Source organism: Bombina bombina, chromosome 1, assembly GCF_027579735.1.
Source record: "Bombina bombina isolate aBomBom1 chromosome 1, aBomBom1.pri, whole genome shotgun sequence".
Lineage (NCBI taxonomy): Eukaryota > Metazoa > Chordata > Amphibia > Anura > Bombinatoridae > Bombina > Bombina bombina.
Genome location: NC_069499.1, coordinates 1489612698 through 1489630459, shown reverse-complemented (window position 1 = coordinate 1489630459; position 17762 = coordinate 1489612698). Strand labels below are relative to the sequence as shown.

At 35.8% G+C, this 17762-nt stretch overlaps 1 protein-coding gene across 1 annotated transcript in view; it reads right to left on the bottom strand.

Moving 5' to 3' along the window:
• The window catches only part of RAB11FIP4 (RAB11 family interacting protein 4), a 115038-nt gene extending 97591 nt beyond the window's left edge, over positions 1-17447 (bottom strand). Inside the window, exon 1 of the mRNA XM_053707367.1 lies at positions 17293-17447. Within this exon, the coding sequence (XP_053563342.1) occupies positions 17293-17352 (60 nt within the window). The 5' untranslated portion in view covers positions 17353-17447. The remainder of the gene's footprint in view (positions 1-17292) is intronic.
• Between the last annotated feature and the right edge of the window lie 315 nt (positions 17448-17762).

Here is a 17762-nt window from a genome sequence, read left to right as displayed (position 1 = left end):
TTGACTATTTTTTAAAGTAGCATCAATACATTTAGTACATAAATTTCTATTGGGCTCCACTTTGGCATTAACACATATAGCACAGATATCTTCCTCTAAATCAGACATGTTTAACACACTAGCAAATAAACAGCAACTTGGAAATACTTTTCAAATTAATTTACAAATAATATGAAAACGAACTGTGCCTTTAAGAAGCACAGAAAAATATTATAACAGATAAAATAATTAAGTTATAGCATCAATCTTTGTCAGAATATACAGTTTTAGCAAAGGATTGTTCCCCTCAGCAAATGATAACTAACCCAGGCAGCAGAAAAAAAATACACAAATAAACGTTTTTTATATCACAGTCAATACAATCAGCACAGCTCTGCTGTATGATTACTTCCCTCAAAAAAGACTCTTGAGATCCCTGAACTCTGTAGAGATGAACCGGATCATGCAGGAAGAAAATGAACCTCTGACTGAGTTTTTCTGATGCATAGTGAAAGCACCAAAATGGCCCCTCCCCCACACACATAACAGTGAGAGGGATCAGAATCAAAACTATTGCCAAGTGGAAAAAAAGTGCCCAAAACATTTTTTCACCCAGTACCTCAGAGAAAAAAACGTTTTTACATGCCAGCAAAAAAACATTTTACCTCAATAATTAATTGTCATTTAAAACCTATTGCAAGTCCCTGCAAAATAGGTTAAGTCTATGTATACAGTTTAAAAGCCAGAGAAGTACCATTTCCCAGAAAACTGAAGTGTAAAATATACATACATGACAGCCTGATATCAGCTACATCTACTGCATTCAAGGCTGAGTTTACATTATAACGGTATGGCAGGATTTTCTCATCAATTCCATGTCAGAAAATAATAAACTGCTACATACCTCTTTGCAGATTAATCTGCCTGCTGTCCCCTGATCTGAAGTTTACCTCACTCCTCAGATGGCCGAGAAACAGCAATATGATCTTAACTACTCCGGCTAAAATCATAGAAAAACTCAGGTAGATTCTTCTTCAAACTCTACCAGAGAAGGAATAACACACTCCGGTGCTATTATAAAATAACAAACTTTTGATTGAAGATATAAAAACTAAATATATCACCATAGTCCTCTCACACATCCTATCTAGTCGTTGGGTGCAAGAGAATGACTGGAGGTGACGTAGAGGGGAGGAGCTATATAGCAACTCTGCTGGGTGAATCCTCTTGCACTTCCTGTAGGGGAGCAGTTAATATCCCACAAGTAATGATGACCCGTGGACTGATCACACTTAACAGAAGAAATACCTGCTTCTTTATCTTATATCTGTCCTTAAAACAATCACCAGTACTTTGAGAGAACAATGGAAAATCAACATTTTATTACCTTATCTCTGCTTTATCACACTGGGAGTGTAATTTCTTCTGCTGGCTGTGTTTACAAAGCTTATGTATAGCTGGTACGCGCGGCCACAAACTTTCAGAATAGGTGGGGATACCACATGCTAAATCAACAATTTCAAATGCCAATATAAGGGTAAAGGAGCTACTTGTAAACAATTTAATACACTCCAGCAGGTAAAGTGGATCATTGGAAACAAATTAAAGGGGAGAAATTTTTTGAGTAAACTGTCCCTTTAATAATTTGACATTGTTTCTTTGAAAGAACAAAAATGCAGTTAATTAAATATTTTTCTTAACATGTGGTCAATAGTTATGTTGCTATAACTTACTGGTTATACTTATGTATGCTACTTGTTTAATTCAGTATTGTATTTGTATTGAGATGCATTAAAGAATCATTAAAGGGATATGAAACCCACATTTCTATTTTTTATATATTTTGTTTGTGGTTCAGACAGAGCATACAATTTAAAAAAAAAAACTTTCCAATTTACTTCTACTGGGGATCCTAACGCGTTTCAACAAAAGAGACCAAGAGAACAAAGACAAATGTAAAAAACAGAAGTAAATTAGAAAGCTGTTCTATCAGCCAGTGAGCAAATGAGACTCAGGCCTCAAGCATATTTTTGCTAGTTGCAATATCAGTTTAAACAGCTTTAATCTTATTTTTCAAGTAAAAACATTTAGCTTCCTTACTTTTTTGCTTTTTCCCTTAAAACATATAGGGCTAGATTACAAAAGGAGGGCGTGTTATCTTTTGCGTAACCTTGCGCAAAGAAAAAAGCTCAATCTGGTATTGAAAGTAAATAATGAATCTTAACATGACTGAAACAGTTTTTTGGTGTGCCCCATACTGCAAGGAGAGCTATTAGCATGACTATTACACTTGGATTAATGGGACAGTTTACTTGAAAAATGTTATTGTTTAAAAAGATAGATAATCCCTTTATTACACATTGCCCAGTTTTGCATAAACAACACGATTATATTAATACACTTTTTACCTCTGTGATTACCTTGTATCTAAGTCTCTGCAGACTGCCCCCTTATCTCAGTTCTTTTGATAGACTTGCATTTTAGCCAATCAGTGCTTACGGGAGTGACACATATGAACTAGCACTGTCTAACTGTAAAATACTGTAAAAATGCACTGATATAAGAGGTAGCCTTCAACTGCTTAGAAATCAGTTTATGACCCTACCTAGGTTTAGCTTTTAACACAGAATACCAAGGGGCCGATTTACTATGCCCCAAATGGGGCCAACTCGCCCTGTTTCCACGCGAGCCTTCAGGAGTTAAGAAGCAGCGGTCTGAGCACCGTACAGCAATCATCCCGATCAAATATGATCGGGTTGATTGACACCCCCTGCTAGCGGCCGGTTGGCCACGAATCTGCAGGGGGCGGCATTGCACAAGCAGTTCACTAGAACTGCTTGTGCAATGCTGAATGCCGACAGTGTATGCTGCCCACATTCAGCCATGTCTGTCGGACATGATATGCTACAGCGTATAATGTCGGACAGACATCGTTAAATCGGCCCCCAAGAGAACAAAGCAAATTTGATGATAAAAGTAAATTGGAAAGTTATTTAAAATTGCATGCCCTATCTGAATCACGAACGTTTAATTTTGACTAGACTGTCCCTTTAAGTTAAGCGTTGTACACAAGCGCAATCCAAAATACAGCTTTAAAATGTAATGCTTTTCAAACACTTGACGTAAACCACTATAGTATAGTACAGAGCTGCATGAAGCACCTCACTACTTGGAATTGTGCATGAATAACATCTGACATGAATTTTATTGTGAGCCCCCTAAAAGTATTTAGCACCCCCATGCTATACAACATGCAGATGTTAGCACTCCCTATCTCTCAAGCGATAAAATATTACTTTAGAGTGCAACTAGAAGCGCTATTGATTGCACTCAAGCAATGTCATCGTACAATAACACTAATATTTTTGTGCTCTACTTGCAATCTAGGTCATAAAGTGAGATTGGGAATTTGTAAAAAAAAAAAAAAACAGAACAGTTTGAGTTTTGACTGTTAGATTTAAATTAACATATACCAGAACAACTGTTTTTTGGAAATCATGTTCTGTACATAATAATGAACCAGGACAGTAATTTCTGAACAAGCAATTTCAAACACCACTTCCGAGCAGTTGAACAAGTGCAAGTTTGCAAGACACACAATTGCTAAAAAATAACAGGAAGAATAACACGACCTTAGAGAAGAGTTAACTAGAGGTCTATTGTTATTTTTTTTACTTTTTAGAATGTTTCCTGTATAGAGCTCCATGTAAGAGCACAGTGTCATCCAAGGCCAACATATAGGGGCCGATTTATCAAGTGTCTGGCGGAAACGATCCGCTGTAGCGATAATTTAATCGGCCCCATAGTGATCAGTATGACATATTTAACCCTTTGCTGCCATAGGGAGATGCAAAGCATAGGATGTTTATAGGGAAATACTGATTAAAGGGACAGCTTACCATAAAATAAGTTTATTATTATATTATATTATTATATTATTAAAATAAGTTTATTCTTAATGTGTTTACAATGACTTGTTATACTAGCTAAAGAGTTTAAATGTATGAGTTATCGTTAAGGTTTATTTTTGTAAATTAAATTACTTAAACCACACCCCAATAAAATTAGCTGAACTTGTAAGGAAGGATAAACCTCCTTATCTATCTAATTATTTACACAAAGCCTTTACTCAAAGATCAATACTAGAGAGAACAATGGAAAATAAATGTTTTAGTACGTCTCTATCACACTCCCACTGGGAGTGTGATTTAATCTAAAGCTTCTTGTTTACATAGCTTTTCTATAACTATAAACCTGAAGTTTTCAGTGTAGGTGGAGATACAACTGGCTAATAAAGGTAAAGGTGCTGTTTACAAACAATTTAATATACTCCAGCAGGTAAAATAGATAATTGGGAACACATTAAAGGGGAGAAAATATTACAGTACACTGTCCCTTTAACAACAGAAACCTATATTAAATTATAGTTTTTTAACCTCTTCATCTAATTGGACATAGGTACTATGTAACATACTACTTTGCTCAGTGTACTGTGTTGACGTAGCACCTACGTTCAACACTCTGGCGCATGCTTTGACAGTGGAATCTGCAGCCAGGAGCAGAAGGCATCTTCCTTCATATGGTAAGGAAGATCTGATTGTTCTCCTTTTACCTTATGAAGGGATCCCAGAGAAGCTTTTACAACCATTTTTGTTATGACTGCACAAGCGGTATGTAAATAATTTCAGTGAGAGACCAAAAGTTTATGAAAAAGTTAACAATTGTTTGAATATGATCGCATTTGACCAAAATGGGCCTAGATCATTACCTTGGGTTGTCTACTAAAAAAAAAATAGTTTTGGTAGGTAAATAAAAAAGGCTCTATTTCTGTTTAAATGAAGTGAAAGGAAAAATGCTACAAATTCTCAGGTATTTTGAGCAGATTTTTCTCTTAAATTCCCAGTAGCGAAGGAGTTAAAACCAAGGCATTCTGGCTCCAGTCTCAAAGCATATGCAGAAGCTTATGTCTATACACACAGGGGACTGACAATCAAAGGCAAAGAACCCAAGCGGCTACTAAATATAGGAAAGCTGGAATTTTAAAGGTATACAGCCACAAGGTTTTGGCCACATTTGGCCAAGATCGTCGAGTTAAGAATCAAATGGACAATGATCTTTCTGTTGCCCAGAAAATCCCACAGCAACAAATTGGCCAGCAACATTGTAACCATTTTCACTGTTTCTTGTCTTCATGGATAGTTTTAAAGGTAAAGATTGGGATTAGGTTTAAAGGAACATTGTGCTGCTCAAAAAAAAAACTTTAAAAAAACGTTAACATTGTTGTATGAAAAAAAAATAGAAATACAAGTGGTCTAACTAAAAGCAACATAGCAGCATCACGTGTACTTCCTGCTAATGCTTATTGGCTAATATGAACAAATGCTTACTGTACCTGTTATCCTATGAGCATTCACAGGAATTAACAATCAGCCAATAAGCATTAGAAGGAAGCAGGCAAATTATATTGCTGTTTCACTTTCAATCAAAGAAAATAAGTGCCCGGTAGCTAAAAATACTCTTAAAAACAGGGGCACTTTTATTCATTAAACTTTACATTGAAGCTTCTTTTTAAAAATACTTCCCTTTTCTGGAAAGCAGACCGGCGTTCCCCCGCCCGCAGCTCCTGCTGTAGTTAGCAGATCGATGACGAATCCGGCTTGCTCCAATCGTTGCGTTGCCCCACGAGCTGAGCGCCAAAGGGGTCACGTAACAATCGCTGGTATGATTTCCATAAAGAAAAGTTAAGTATTTTAAAAAAGAAGCTTCAATGTAAAATTTAATGAATTCATTAAACTTTACACTCACTTATTCATTAAACTTTACATTCACTTTAATATTTTCAGACCAAAAAAGGGTATTTTAAATGCTGATCTTTCATATGGATGATAGGAAATGTATTTTTTAAGACTGGGATGCATTAACCACTTAAATGCCAGAGGGGAACGCAACATATTGCAACAACAAATAGATTTTGATGATAAACAACAGAAGAACCATTAAGTCTGCCCATATTTACTTCTGATTCTGAAATTATATGTCAATATTCTTACTGAGAAACAGGAAACCCCAACATTTTTATTCATGATTTGGATAGAACATACCATTTTAAACTTTTCAATTTACTTGTATTATCACATTAGCTTCATTCTCTTGTTATCCTTTGCTGAAGGAACAGCATTGCACTCCTGGCAGCTAGCTGAACACATCTAGTTAGCCAATCACAAGAGACAAATGTGTGCAGACACCAATCATTACCTTGCTCCCACTAGTGTAGGATATGTGTGTATTCTTTTTTCAACTAGGGATACCAAGAGAACAAAGCACCTTCGAAAATAGAAGCATCTTAAAATGACATGCTCTATCTGAATCATGCAAGTTTAATTTTCCTATCCCTTTAAAAAAACAAAAAAACAGCTTGTTCTCATTCAAATATCTCACAAAAAAAGCCAAATGCTACTTCAGTCACAGACATGTAACATTTTATCCAGCTACATTGCCAGCCCCTGTGATAACAAAGACTCATTTTAAAAGTCCGCACACAGATCTAATTTGCAAGTTTGAGCATATCTGCGTTCCCACAAGGTTTTGATCTTCCCAAGGAATCAAAAAACAATTAGAACACTTTCTGTCTTGATTGTCTGAGTAGCAGATAATACGCTAGAAAGAGAATCATTTAATGGATTTATAAAATGGGATGTTATTAACCCCTTTGCCGCCAGAGTACTGAAGTGCAATACATTGCAATCCTGTCTGGCAGTTGGCTTCTCCAGGCAGCTTAGCTATGTAATTAATTTTGCTTATTTTTGAAAATCATTTTAAAATACGTGCCAGCAATTTTTAAACCATTTTTTTATGCAAACTATTTTTAATTAATTATTTAGCCCTTTAAGGATATGCACAGCTCTCAACCTGTTTTAATTCCATTAAGGAGAAGGTAAAGCCAAAGTTGAACGTTCATGCTTCAATTTTAAACAGCTATTCTGTATGCTAGCGCAGCTATTGGCTAAGAGGTGGAAACATCACCTCATTGAACAAAAGAGGATACGATTAGCAAACTTTTTTACAAAGTCATCACTAAAGGTCCTATTTATTTTTAGTGCTGGAAAATGCTAGCGTTTTTGAAAAGCTAAGATTTACCATCACTTTAATGTTGATAAGTCTAGCTCTTGTCATTTCTCCTAATAATGGTTATCATTTCCTGAAAGACTTCAGAAACTTTGTCTTTAAAGGGACATTATACACTAAATTCTTCTTTGCATAAATGTTTTGTAGATTATCCATTTATATAGCCCATACAGTTTTTTTTAAAATAACATTGCTCTGATTTTCAGACTCCTAACCAAGCCCCAAAGTTTTAGGACAATACGGACGTATACCTACTCCAGCTTGCTGTAAAGGGTCTTTTCATATGCAAAGGAAGGGGGGTGTCTGCTATTTCCCACTTGCAGTGGGTGTTCCAGTAACCTTTTAAACAGAGCTAAACTGGAAGCTTCTAAGTAAGTTTTTAAACGGTTTTATACTGAATTTTTAGATCAGTATCTGTGCATATTATTCTTTAGTAGTGTCTATTACATGCAGTTATATGAAATTTGGTGTAAACTGTCCCTTTAAGTAAATATTTCACAAGACTGCTTGTTCCTACTGTTTGCATTTCATTGGAAGATCTGGCAGCTCTCTGTAATTAGCTGCCAGGTGCATATAATACATGATATATACAGTATATATTATATATATACATAATAGGGCAAAATATATCATTGTACAAGAGGATACTTATGAAATGCCGCCCCTGTTCTGGTGTAAATGTCAATCACCCCAAATGAGCGATTGTCTGTGTTATTGATCTTGCCACATGTAAAGTGGCCGAGAGAAAAAAGAAGCAGTTTTTGTTTCTTTAAGTGTCTGTAAAGTTTTGCCACAAGCTGGATGCCACGTGGGGCACGCAACGATTGGATGAAAATTGATTTGTCATAGCTCAGCTAGATGGAGGATGAAATATGGGCAGAGGAACGGCGGTATGTTTACCTTCACAAAATGATAAATATTTTTCAAATGAAGCGTGTTTGAAAAATGTAATCAATGAAAGTCCCCCTTGTTTTGCAGTCTAATTGTATATACTGTGCGTTAAGTTAGGAAACTTTACAATCACTTTCAATATGTGGAGCAGGCTTGCTTATGTGAACCTGCTCAACATAGCCGGAAAAACTGCAAACGCAGCTTGATAAATTCACCCCCAAAAGAATTAACCACATTTGATGATAGAAGTAAACTTGAAGGTCTCTTAAATTGACATACTCTATTAAAGTCAAGAATGTTTAATTTTGACTTTTATGCTCCTTTAAAGGAACAATCTAATGCTAATTTGTTAGAGCATGTTATTTTTGCACTGATATCCTTTGCCATTTATGTGTTTAACCCGCAGAAAGGAGAAAAGCACATAGGTGAAGTCCTATTTAGGCACCATTGCACAATACAGCTCCTGTGCAGGACACATCTGATGAGCCAATTATGAGCAGAAAACTCACGTAGCCACCAATCAGCAGCCATATCCTGCTTAGGTGCTGCAATGTGAGGCTTCAGTGTGGACGTTTAGCTCACTTTACAGGAGTTAAATACATAAATGGCAGTGGACTTTAGTGCAAAAATAGCATGCTATAACTAATAAGGGCATTTTATTTTTGCATTATAATGTCCCTTTAAGATTAACTGGCCAGGAGCGTAGCCTAAGACGTATACAATGTGCAATCTGAAACCCCAGATTTTCTATAATCCATTAAAACAACTTATTTCATATAAAATATATCTACTGCAGTGATCGACAGATCTATTTAAAAATTAGGAGCCAGTATAGAATATTTAGGAGCCAAACATTTGGAGTCAAACAGTGGTAGTTGCATATAGATATATGGCGAATAATCCAAAAAGTTAGAAGCCAGGGGTAAAATTCTAGGAGCCAATGGCTCCCTGGCTCCTGAATTTGTCTAGCCCTGATTTATTGTGTACAAAGAAAGAAAGACAGAGAGACAGACTAAATAGAGAAACAAACAGAAAGATAACTAGATGATAGATCAATAGATGATTGATAGATAGATAGATAGATAGATAGATAGGCAGACAGACAGATAGTGGTGATGCATACATTTAGACAACAAAAATATTTAGGACTTCAGACAATTAGCAGCTAAAGACACTGACCTATGTTGAACACGGTGGAATATTCCTTTGATTACTTAGTAAGAATTTGTAGCAGGCATTCCTGACTGGCTTCACACTGCTATGTTACTGAAGCTGCAGGTCCTGACTCACTTGTTAGAGAATGAGAATTATAGGGGGCACCCTGGGCAGCCAGCACAGAAACATGATTTCCTAGGATCAGATTACAGAGCAGAGCTAGAAGCTACTCATGTACATTTCTTTGATCCTGTAATACTTGAATAACAAAGCTTGGTTACCAGAGAATAGAGCTGAACTGACACAGAATTCCAGGAAGGTTTCTCTACTGAATGAATGGTCCATTTATGGGACAGGCTATTAGTACTGGGGCTGTATGACAGAGATTATAGATTGTCCAAAGCTTTTACATAGAACATTGCAGCATAATACCGGGGTGGGTCTATACAGGGTGTAAATGTTCACCACAAGGCTAAATTTCAAGGGTGCAGGTGGCACTGGCAGGGCCTTTACTACATAAAGTTAGTTTGCTACATTTTCCCCTTTTTTAGAACATGGGATATGTAAAAAAAAAAAAAAAAATACTGCATCTGCAATGTAAAAAATAACTTCATTATTTCAGAATCGGCAGATGTGTTTTCTGAGATCAGAATTTTTTCTTGTGTGGGCAGAAAGAGAGCTGTTTGCTGTAACAAAGTTGCAGTCTGAAGAACAAACTGATAACTGAGTGAATCAAATCTGTTCCTTCACATACGTGGGGCTGAGAACAAAACTGAACATGGGGGGGGATCCATCTCTTAGAATATGGATTTCAAGGGAAAGCTTACTTTAGGGATTGCAAAGGTCACTACTTACATGATATAAAATGTTAAATATAAAAACCAGCCTAGGGTATATTAAAAAACAAAAGCTATTAACAACTGGATAGCACACGTATGAAGATGATGACAGTGCCCATTTTCTGCCAAAAATGATAGTAAAAAATTGCTAAACAATATGTTGCAGACATATATGGCAGGATTTGTATACACACATACTGTGTGTGTTTTTATCTATATATATATCCGGGTGGCAGAGGTTGCCAGGTGGGGCAGTGTAATGCTTTGCAATATTATAACATTTTCTTTCATTTATAAATGTAAGTTAAGCTTTCCAAAGCACAAATTAATTTCATAATTTAACATCAATTGATTTAATGATAATTTGTGCAAAACCCCCTGCAAAATATTAATATTAGCTGATTTTAGCTTGATATTGTCTTAAATTTTAGCCGGGTGGAGTTCTTATTAAGGGCCAGATTACCCGAGTGATAAGGGGTATATTTTGAAGGTTTGCGCTCTTTGGGCTTACCGCTCGTATTACGAGTTGAAAGCAAACGTGATTGCTAGAATGATAATCGTGACTTCAGAGCTCTGGTTAACGGTTTCACTAAAAAGTGTCACAAAACACATCAAAAATACATTACAAAGTACACTTACACTCATAATAACAACATCTATTAAAAATTATTAAAAATATATATATTGCACACAAAAGTTATAAAGGCTTAAAGTAGAAGATCTTAGGTATTAAAAAAAAGGTAGGCAAAGGGTTTTAACATTGAGAAACATACATATACATTTCTAAAGATGGATATGTTTGTACATTTACATATATATGTCTATATATGGGAACATATGTATTTATATGTGTATATATGTATTTACAGACATATATACACATATAAACACATAAATACATATATATACATTTATAAACATATATAGACGTGCATTGGAGCCCTTTGCCATTAAGTAGATGAAAACATGTAAAAGCATTTTTATGTACTATTCATATTTAATATATTTATTTATGAATAAATAGAACATATTCTGTTATGTGCAAAATATTTGAATATGAAATATTCATATTTTCATGTTGGGTTAGTGCAAATGAGAATATGTGATCGTGTTTGCGCGAGAGTGAGGTATTAGGTTTTTTCCCATTTTTTTTCTTCATTAACTTCTATGGAGAATATGTGAACACGCACGCGATATTCTAACTTTGTTTTTTTGCGCTAGTCTGGTTAACGCTGGAATGAAAACAGTTTAGTTTCAAGTCATAATACGAGCACAAAAATCTTACTTCTAGCACAATAAATGCTCAAGCTGGAGCATTAATTTGCGCTCCACTCGTAAAGTAGCCCTAAATGGGTCCTGAGGAAAACACATAACACTATGGGGTCAATTTATCAAGCTACGGTGGACAGGGGCATACATATGCGCCCCTGTTTGCCGCAGCTCGTCTCTGACGGGCTGAATTCCGCTACCAGAATTCAGAATTGCACAAGAACGCAGTTTTGCGCTCTTGTGCAATGCTGCCTGCGCACAGTCATCAAAGCGCAAGAAGTAGCTGTCAATCTCCCCGGTAGGACGAGACCGGGGAGATTGAAATTCGACACCTAAGAGGTGGCGAAGAGGTTAGGGAAGCAGTGGTCTGATAACCGCTGCTTCATAAATACGGACTACAGGTTCTCTTGTGAGAACCTGCAGTCGTAGAGGGGCGACCCATATATATATATATATATATATAAACTTTAAATAGGGTTGTATTTACAAAAACGTTTTTTTCAATGATTACTTCACAACAAATTGATAAGACATGGCTAATTAACTGTCCAGATTTGCAAAATGTAGAAGCTATGAAAAATCACCTTATTCATGAAACTGTAATGTAAATTCAGATTTTAAAAAAGTCATTGCTATATTTTCACATGAACCAGAAAAAAAAAAAACTATTACAGATACAAAACCCAGGCAATCACAATGAACTATCTATACACATATTAGGCAACATCTTTAATTGTACAAAAAATGTTGGCAATTCCACAGAGCTATTCTAGGTACTCATTGCTTATAACACAGACCCTCATACATTTATAGGCACACAGAAAGAGTCTAATTATGCATAAACATAGTTTTTATTCCACAGGAATGTGTTTCTGGGTTCTACTTTTTTTTTTTTCCAATAATCTTCAGGCACACTGTCTGCCAGTGCCTGTGAGTACAGTTCTTTCCTGATGGGCAGAATATAACGACATTGTTTTTAAAAAGTATTGATCTTAGTCCTAAAGAAAGAACACTGGAGATCTGAGATGTTATTGTTTTCCACCTGGGTAGAACTGTACAATACTGCAATTATTAGACCTTGCAAAGGAAGACATTTAAATCTATATAGATGAAACCATTCCTGGTACCTAAAATAATATTAGCATTCTTAGTCCTTTACTTAAGATGAAGTTCAGTACCCTTCCCCAGTAAGCTCCTATTTTCAGTGTTGTGGAGCTGAAATTGAAGCAGGAAAAGAGTTACTGGAATCTATTAATAGCCCCCCCAAAAAAAAATATAATAATAATAATATGTTCTAGTATTTTCAGGTTACTGAACTCTAAATTTGCACTTTTGTCCTGAAAGTGTGGCATGCAAATATATACCCATATGCCCTTACACTCATGTATAGGGTTAGTGGCAGAACCAGTGGTAACTGGTGGCAGCATCCCATTGGTGATACTATAGGTCCCAGCACTTCCTACAATCAAACACGCTATTTTTCAGTATTATGAATATACAGTATATTTTGGGAAAAAAAGACACTTTGGACTATGCATTGTTTTTCTGTTGTCTTTCTATAGAATGGTATCTCAGCCAAGTCTGAACATTGTTTAAGACTAATTAACACCTTGTTTGCTGCAATTGTTTTCCAATAGTCAAACTCCACCCATCACTTTCCTTAATTGGAGGAGCCGATCAGGGATTGAGTCTGCAGACTACAAGGCTAGTAATAGTCATTAATTTAGTATACATTGAATTGTTATGCAGTAGGGAAAGATATATAGGAGGGTTAACCTTGAGGACTCAGCAGAGTGCATTTACAGTTCTATCCACAATGTTTCAGAGCTAAATTATATGAAAAGAGAGCATAAATAATGACAATATATTGCAATGTCTTTTTATTCGTTATCTAAACATTTTATATTAGGAACCACTTTTTTAACTTGGGGAGATGAGTTGACAAATTTATATCAAACACTGAAGCCACCAGGAACATGCTATCACAGGCCCCTCTGTGCACACCCTCCCTTTTTTTAGTGTGAGCATACTTAGGTACAGGTATAGTGGCCCCCTGTACATATGTACTAAAGATTAGCAGTTAACTCATTGGAATAAAAATAAAGTTCTCTGAATTAGATTGTCAGATCTCCTGTCAATGACAACTGCATGTGTTCCACTTGCATTGTACTTGCATTGTACTTGCTATTGAGGTTGTAAGCTTTACTGCCAATAAACGCTTAAAGGGACAGTCTAGTCCAAAACAAACTTTCATGATTCAGATAGGGCATGTAATATTAAACAAGTTTCCAATTTACTTTTATCACCAATTTTGCTTTGTTCTCTTGGTATTCTTAGTTGAAAGCTTAACCTAGGAGGTTCATATGCTAATTTCTTAGACCTTGAAGGCCGCCTCTTAAGAATGGATTTTAACAGGTTTTTCACCACTAGAGGGTGTTAGTTCATGTTTTTCATATAGATAACACTGTGCTCATGCAAGTGAAGTTACCTGGGAGCTATCACTGATTGGCTAAACTGCAAGTCTGTCAAAAGAACTGAAATAAAGGAGCAGTTTGCTGAGGCTTAGATACAAGATAATCACAGAGGTAAAAAATATATAACTATAACTGTGTTGGTTAAGCAAAACTGGGGAATGGGTAAAAAAGGGATTATCTATCTTTTAAAACAATAACAATTCTGGTGTAGACTGTCCCTTTAACAGGATAAACACTGAAGGTGGCCATACAGATATGCACCCAGGTACCAATGTGGGTACTAAAATCATATTTATCATGCAGTTTTGGGGGTCACATTAACATGTACTGTATATTCATTATGTTATGATATCTTTTAAAGGAACACTAAAGTAAAAACTAAACTATCATGATTCAGATAGAGCACACAATTTTAAAAGACGTTCCAAATTTACTTCCATTATCAAATTGTGCAGTATTTTTAGGTGTACACTTTTCTGAGACACCAGCTTCTATTGAGCGGGTGCAGGATTTCACAGAGTATAGATATATGAGTTTGCTGATAGCTGTCACATGATCGAGGGGGTGGCAAATATGAAATACATTTTGAAATGTCAGAAAAAATCTACTCACTTAAAAATTCAGAGTAAGTGCTATTGCATTGTCTTCTTAGCCACTGGTTAATTATGAAATTCTAATGTAGTTGACTGTCCTTTAAATACATTCAAATAAAAAATATATATAAAATTGTCCCTTTTGAATTCTCGTGACAATGTTTAGAACTCAAACCCTACATTTTAGAGCTTATCAAATCCATGGCTCCAAGCCACCATAACATTTTGGCCTAGCACTATGATTTGTATACCCCATTTCCCTGAGATCACAATGCACAGACCACATTTTAAAGGGCATATTTGCACCCGGGGGACGCTGGCATTGCTCTTTGAATTGCAGCATTTTTTAAACTGTATTTCAAATGTGAGCATGGGACTATATACTATATGTGATTCAAAGTGAAATACTGGAGGGCAAAAGGGCATGGTTCTTCTGCCTGGTGTGAGGCAACAGCATTGTACCTGCATTTTTAGTTACCAAAATAAAACAGTGCTTTGAAAGTGAGATATAGCTATAATTTAACCTCCTGATTGCACAGTTATATCTATGGTAATCAAGTGGTTACTTCACTGCTGCCCATGCATTTCAGACAAGCAAGGGGTTAATTCACTGCTGAACATGGTTTAAGCAGCAGTAATTTATTCCCTTGATTGTCCCTGTGTGTCTGTTATAATCATATTGCTATCTCACTGCTCCAAGTGTTTTCCTGGCAATCAATGTGTTCAATTACTGATAGATAATTAGATATTTTTGAGCAAGCTCCACCATTTTGACATTTTTTTTTATTCAAACTCTGCCCTAAATTGTGAAGGAGGCAACTATCTCATATTTTCTCCAGAATGGAAAATCCCATTTGTTTTAATATGATGGAAAATTAATGGTATTTTTTCTTCCAGGCTACAATATGCAACATAAAACATCACAAAAGGTAATGCAGTTAACTGGATTGAACAAATTGTGCTTGTATGGCAGCCAATCCTGACATCTCTCTTATGTCTGCCTCACTGGTTTCTCATACAGTGTAATAGATTTTTATGGCTTTCTTTGTTGTCTAACTTAACAATTCTGCTTTCTTTATGGAAGGGAATATTGTTGAATGTATTTCTGGTACCAGAACAAAACCAAATGCACTATAATTTGTAATAATATTTCAACAACAAAAAAATCCTCTATTTGCTTGTGCTTAGTTTTGCAACCAAAGGGTAAACTTGTGTTTAAGTCAGTGGGTTGAAACAGAAGTTTAAGTTAAGCCATACTTTTTGAGTTACATATAAAATGTATTTTGGACACCCTATTATAGAAGCCATGTATATTCTTTTAAATATACCGCAGAAAGAGTCCTCAAGTGTTAGGCTAACAAAACATTGTATTTAGTTACCAAGGTAACTCACTTCAACTATGGGAAGCCATGCAGTTTTTAAAACCAAACACTAAATAGGACCATAAGTGACAATCCAATAGTTATAATGATATATGTCTTTATTGAACTACTACTAGTCAAATTAAACCAAAATAACAATCAACTATCTGTTCCAATTATATTACACAAAAACCAAGAAAAAAAAGTGTTATTAAAGGGATACTAAACCCAGTTATTTTTCTTTCATGATTCAGATAGAGCATGCAATTTTAAATAACTTTCTAATTTACTCCTATAATCAAATGTTATTAGTTCTCTTGCTATCTTTATTTAAAAAGCAGGAATATAAAGCTTAGGAGCTGGACCATTTTTGGTTCAGAACCTGAGTTACACTTGCTTATTGGTGGCTAAATGTAGTCACCAATAACCAAGCGCTATCCAGGGTGCTGAACCTAAAATGGGCCTGCTCCTAATTTTTTAATTACTGCTTTTTAAATAAAGATAGCAAGAGAACAAAGAAAACTTGATAATAGGAGTAAATTAGAAAGTTGCTTAAAACTGCATGCTCTATCTGAATCATGAAAGAAAAAAATGGGTTTAGTATCTCTTTAACATTATTAATAACACATTGTATCTGTAAGAGAAATAATGTAGAATATGACTTTTATGGATAACATCTTAGAATGTAGTAAAACATTCAATTTATTGTTATTTACAAATATCTGCAGTCAGTTTTACAGGGAAAGGCTACAGAAGGTGTCCTTAATTCACAGTTCAAAGCACTGCAGCATATATACAGAATGGCTTGGCAGCAACTGTAATTTTGATGTTAATTCTAATAAATAATTTATTTGTACTGGGACAATGTCCTTAAATATGAGTTAGCAGAATAATTATAATTTAGCACTCAAGTTCAGCTGTAACTATCTAAATATTTAATAAGCAAAGAAAGGTTCAAACTACTTTTTTTTCCTTATAAATATATTAGACTAATAGATTGCAAGCTCTTTGGACCAGTTTGCACATATTACCTCTTGTTGGTACATTTGATGTATCCTAGCCAGTTTAATAATGTGTATCCATAACAGAAAACTGAGTCCATCCAGGATAATGAGTTAATCACACATTTATTTAGGGACCAAAGACAGAACTTCTATAAAGATATTAGCAATCTATCTCTATATATATCTAGCTGATATGTTTCCCATATTCATGTTTATATATCTAATTGACCTGATCTACATAGCTGAAATCTTAACTAATGATCAAGTATGGAGAAAAGTTATTTATGAAGGTATTTTACCACATATGGTTAGTGGTATTTCTAATTGTATTTATTTGATACAATAAAACAAAAACAAATATTGAATAAAAAAAATCATTTTAGTAGAAAAGCACTTCTGGATTCAGAAAGAATGTATTTATTATAGCTATAGATGTGCTGTCAAGTTGTAACAGTAATTTGCCGTATTCATGTCACAGCAGTATACAACATTGCTCATTCCCAAAAGAATGCTAACACTGTCAGGCACACAGTGCTACAGAATGTGACTCTTGTCACATCGGTGCCTACCGCGGCAGATGCTATCCTTGTACCTTTCCTTACCTTTGTCCCGTAATGGTTATGGCTGGCATAACGCTGGCCTGGCTCCACCACCGCAGACATGAACTCCCTATTCCAGTATAAATCCACTGAGCACAGGGCAAAAAGATGTGGGCACAGGACGGGCACTAAGGCTTTGTGATACTGTCCTGAGCAAGCCTGTGTCTGTTCTGTGTAAAGAGAGGGTTGGACACTACACGTCCCGCCCTTGTCCCCGGCCGTTGCTAGGCGACAAGCGTTGGCTGGAGCTGCCTATCACGCGTGACGTCACCGGGCTGCTGTCAGGAGAGGGAGGTGGATGGGGAGTTTCGGTTTACATCACCCCCATTCTTCTCCCACACACACTGCAAACACTGTTGCCTCACACCTACTGCTGGAAATGTTTTGTAAGTGGAATGAGCAAGTTGCAGGGTTGTGGTGGTGCAGTCTGGGACACCTTTTAGTGGGGACAGAGAGTGTTTTGTGGAAGAGGC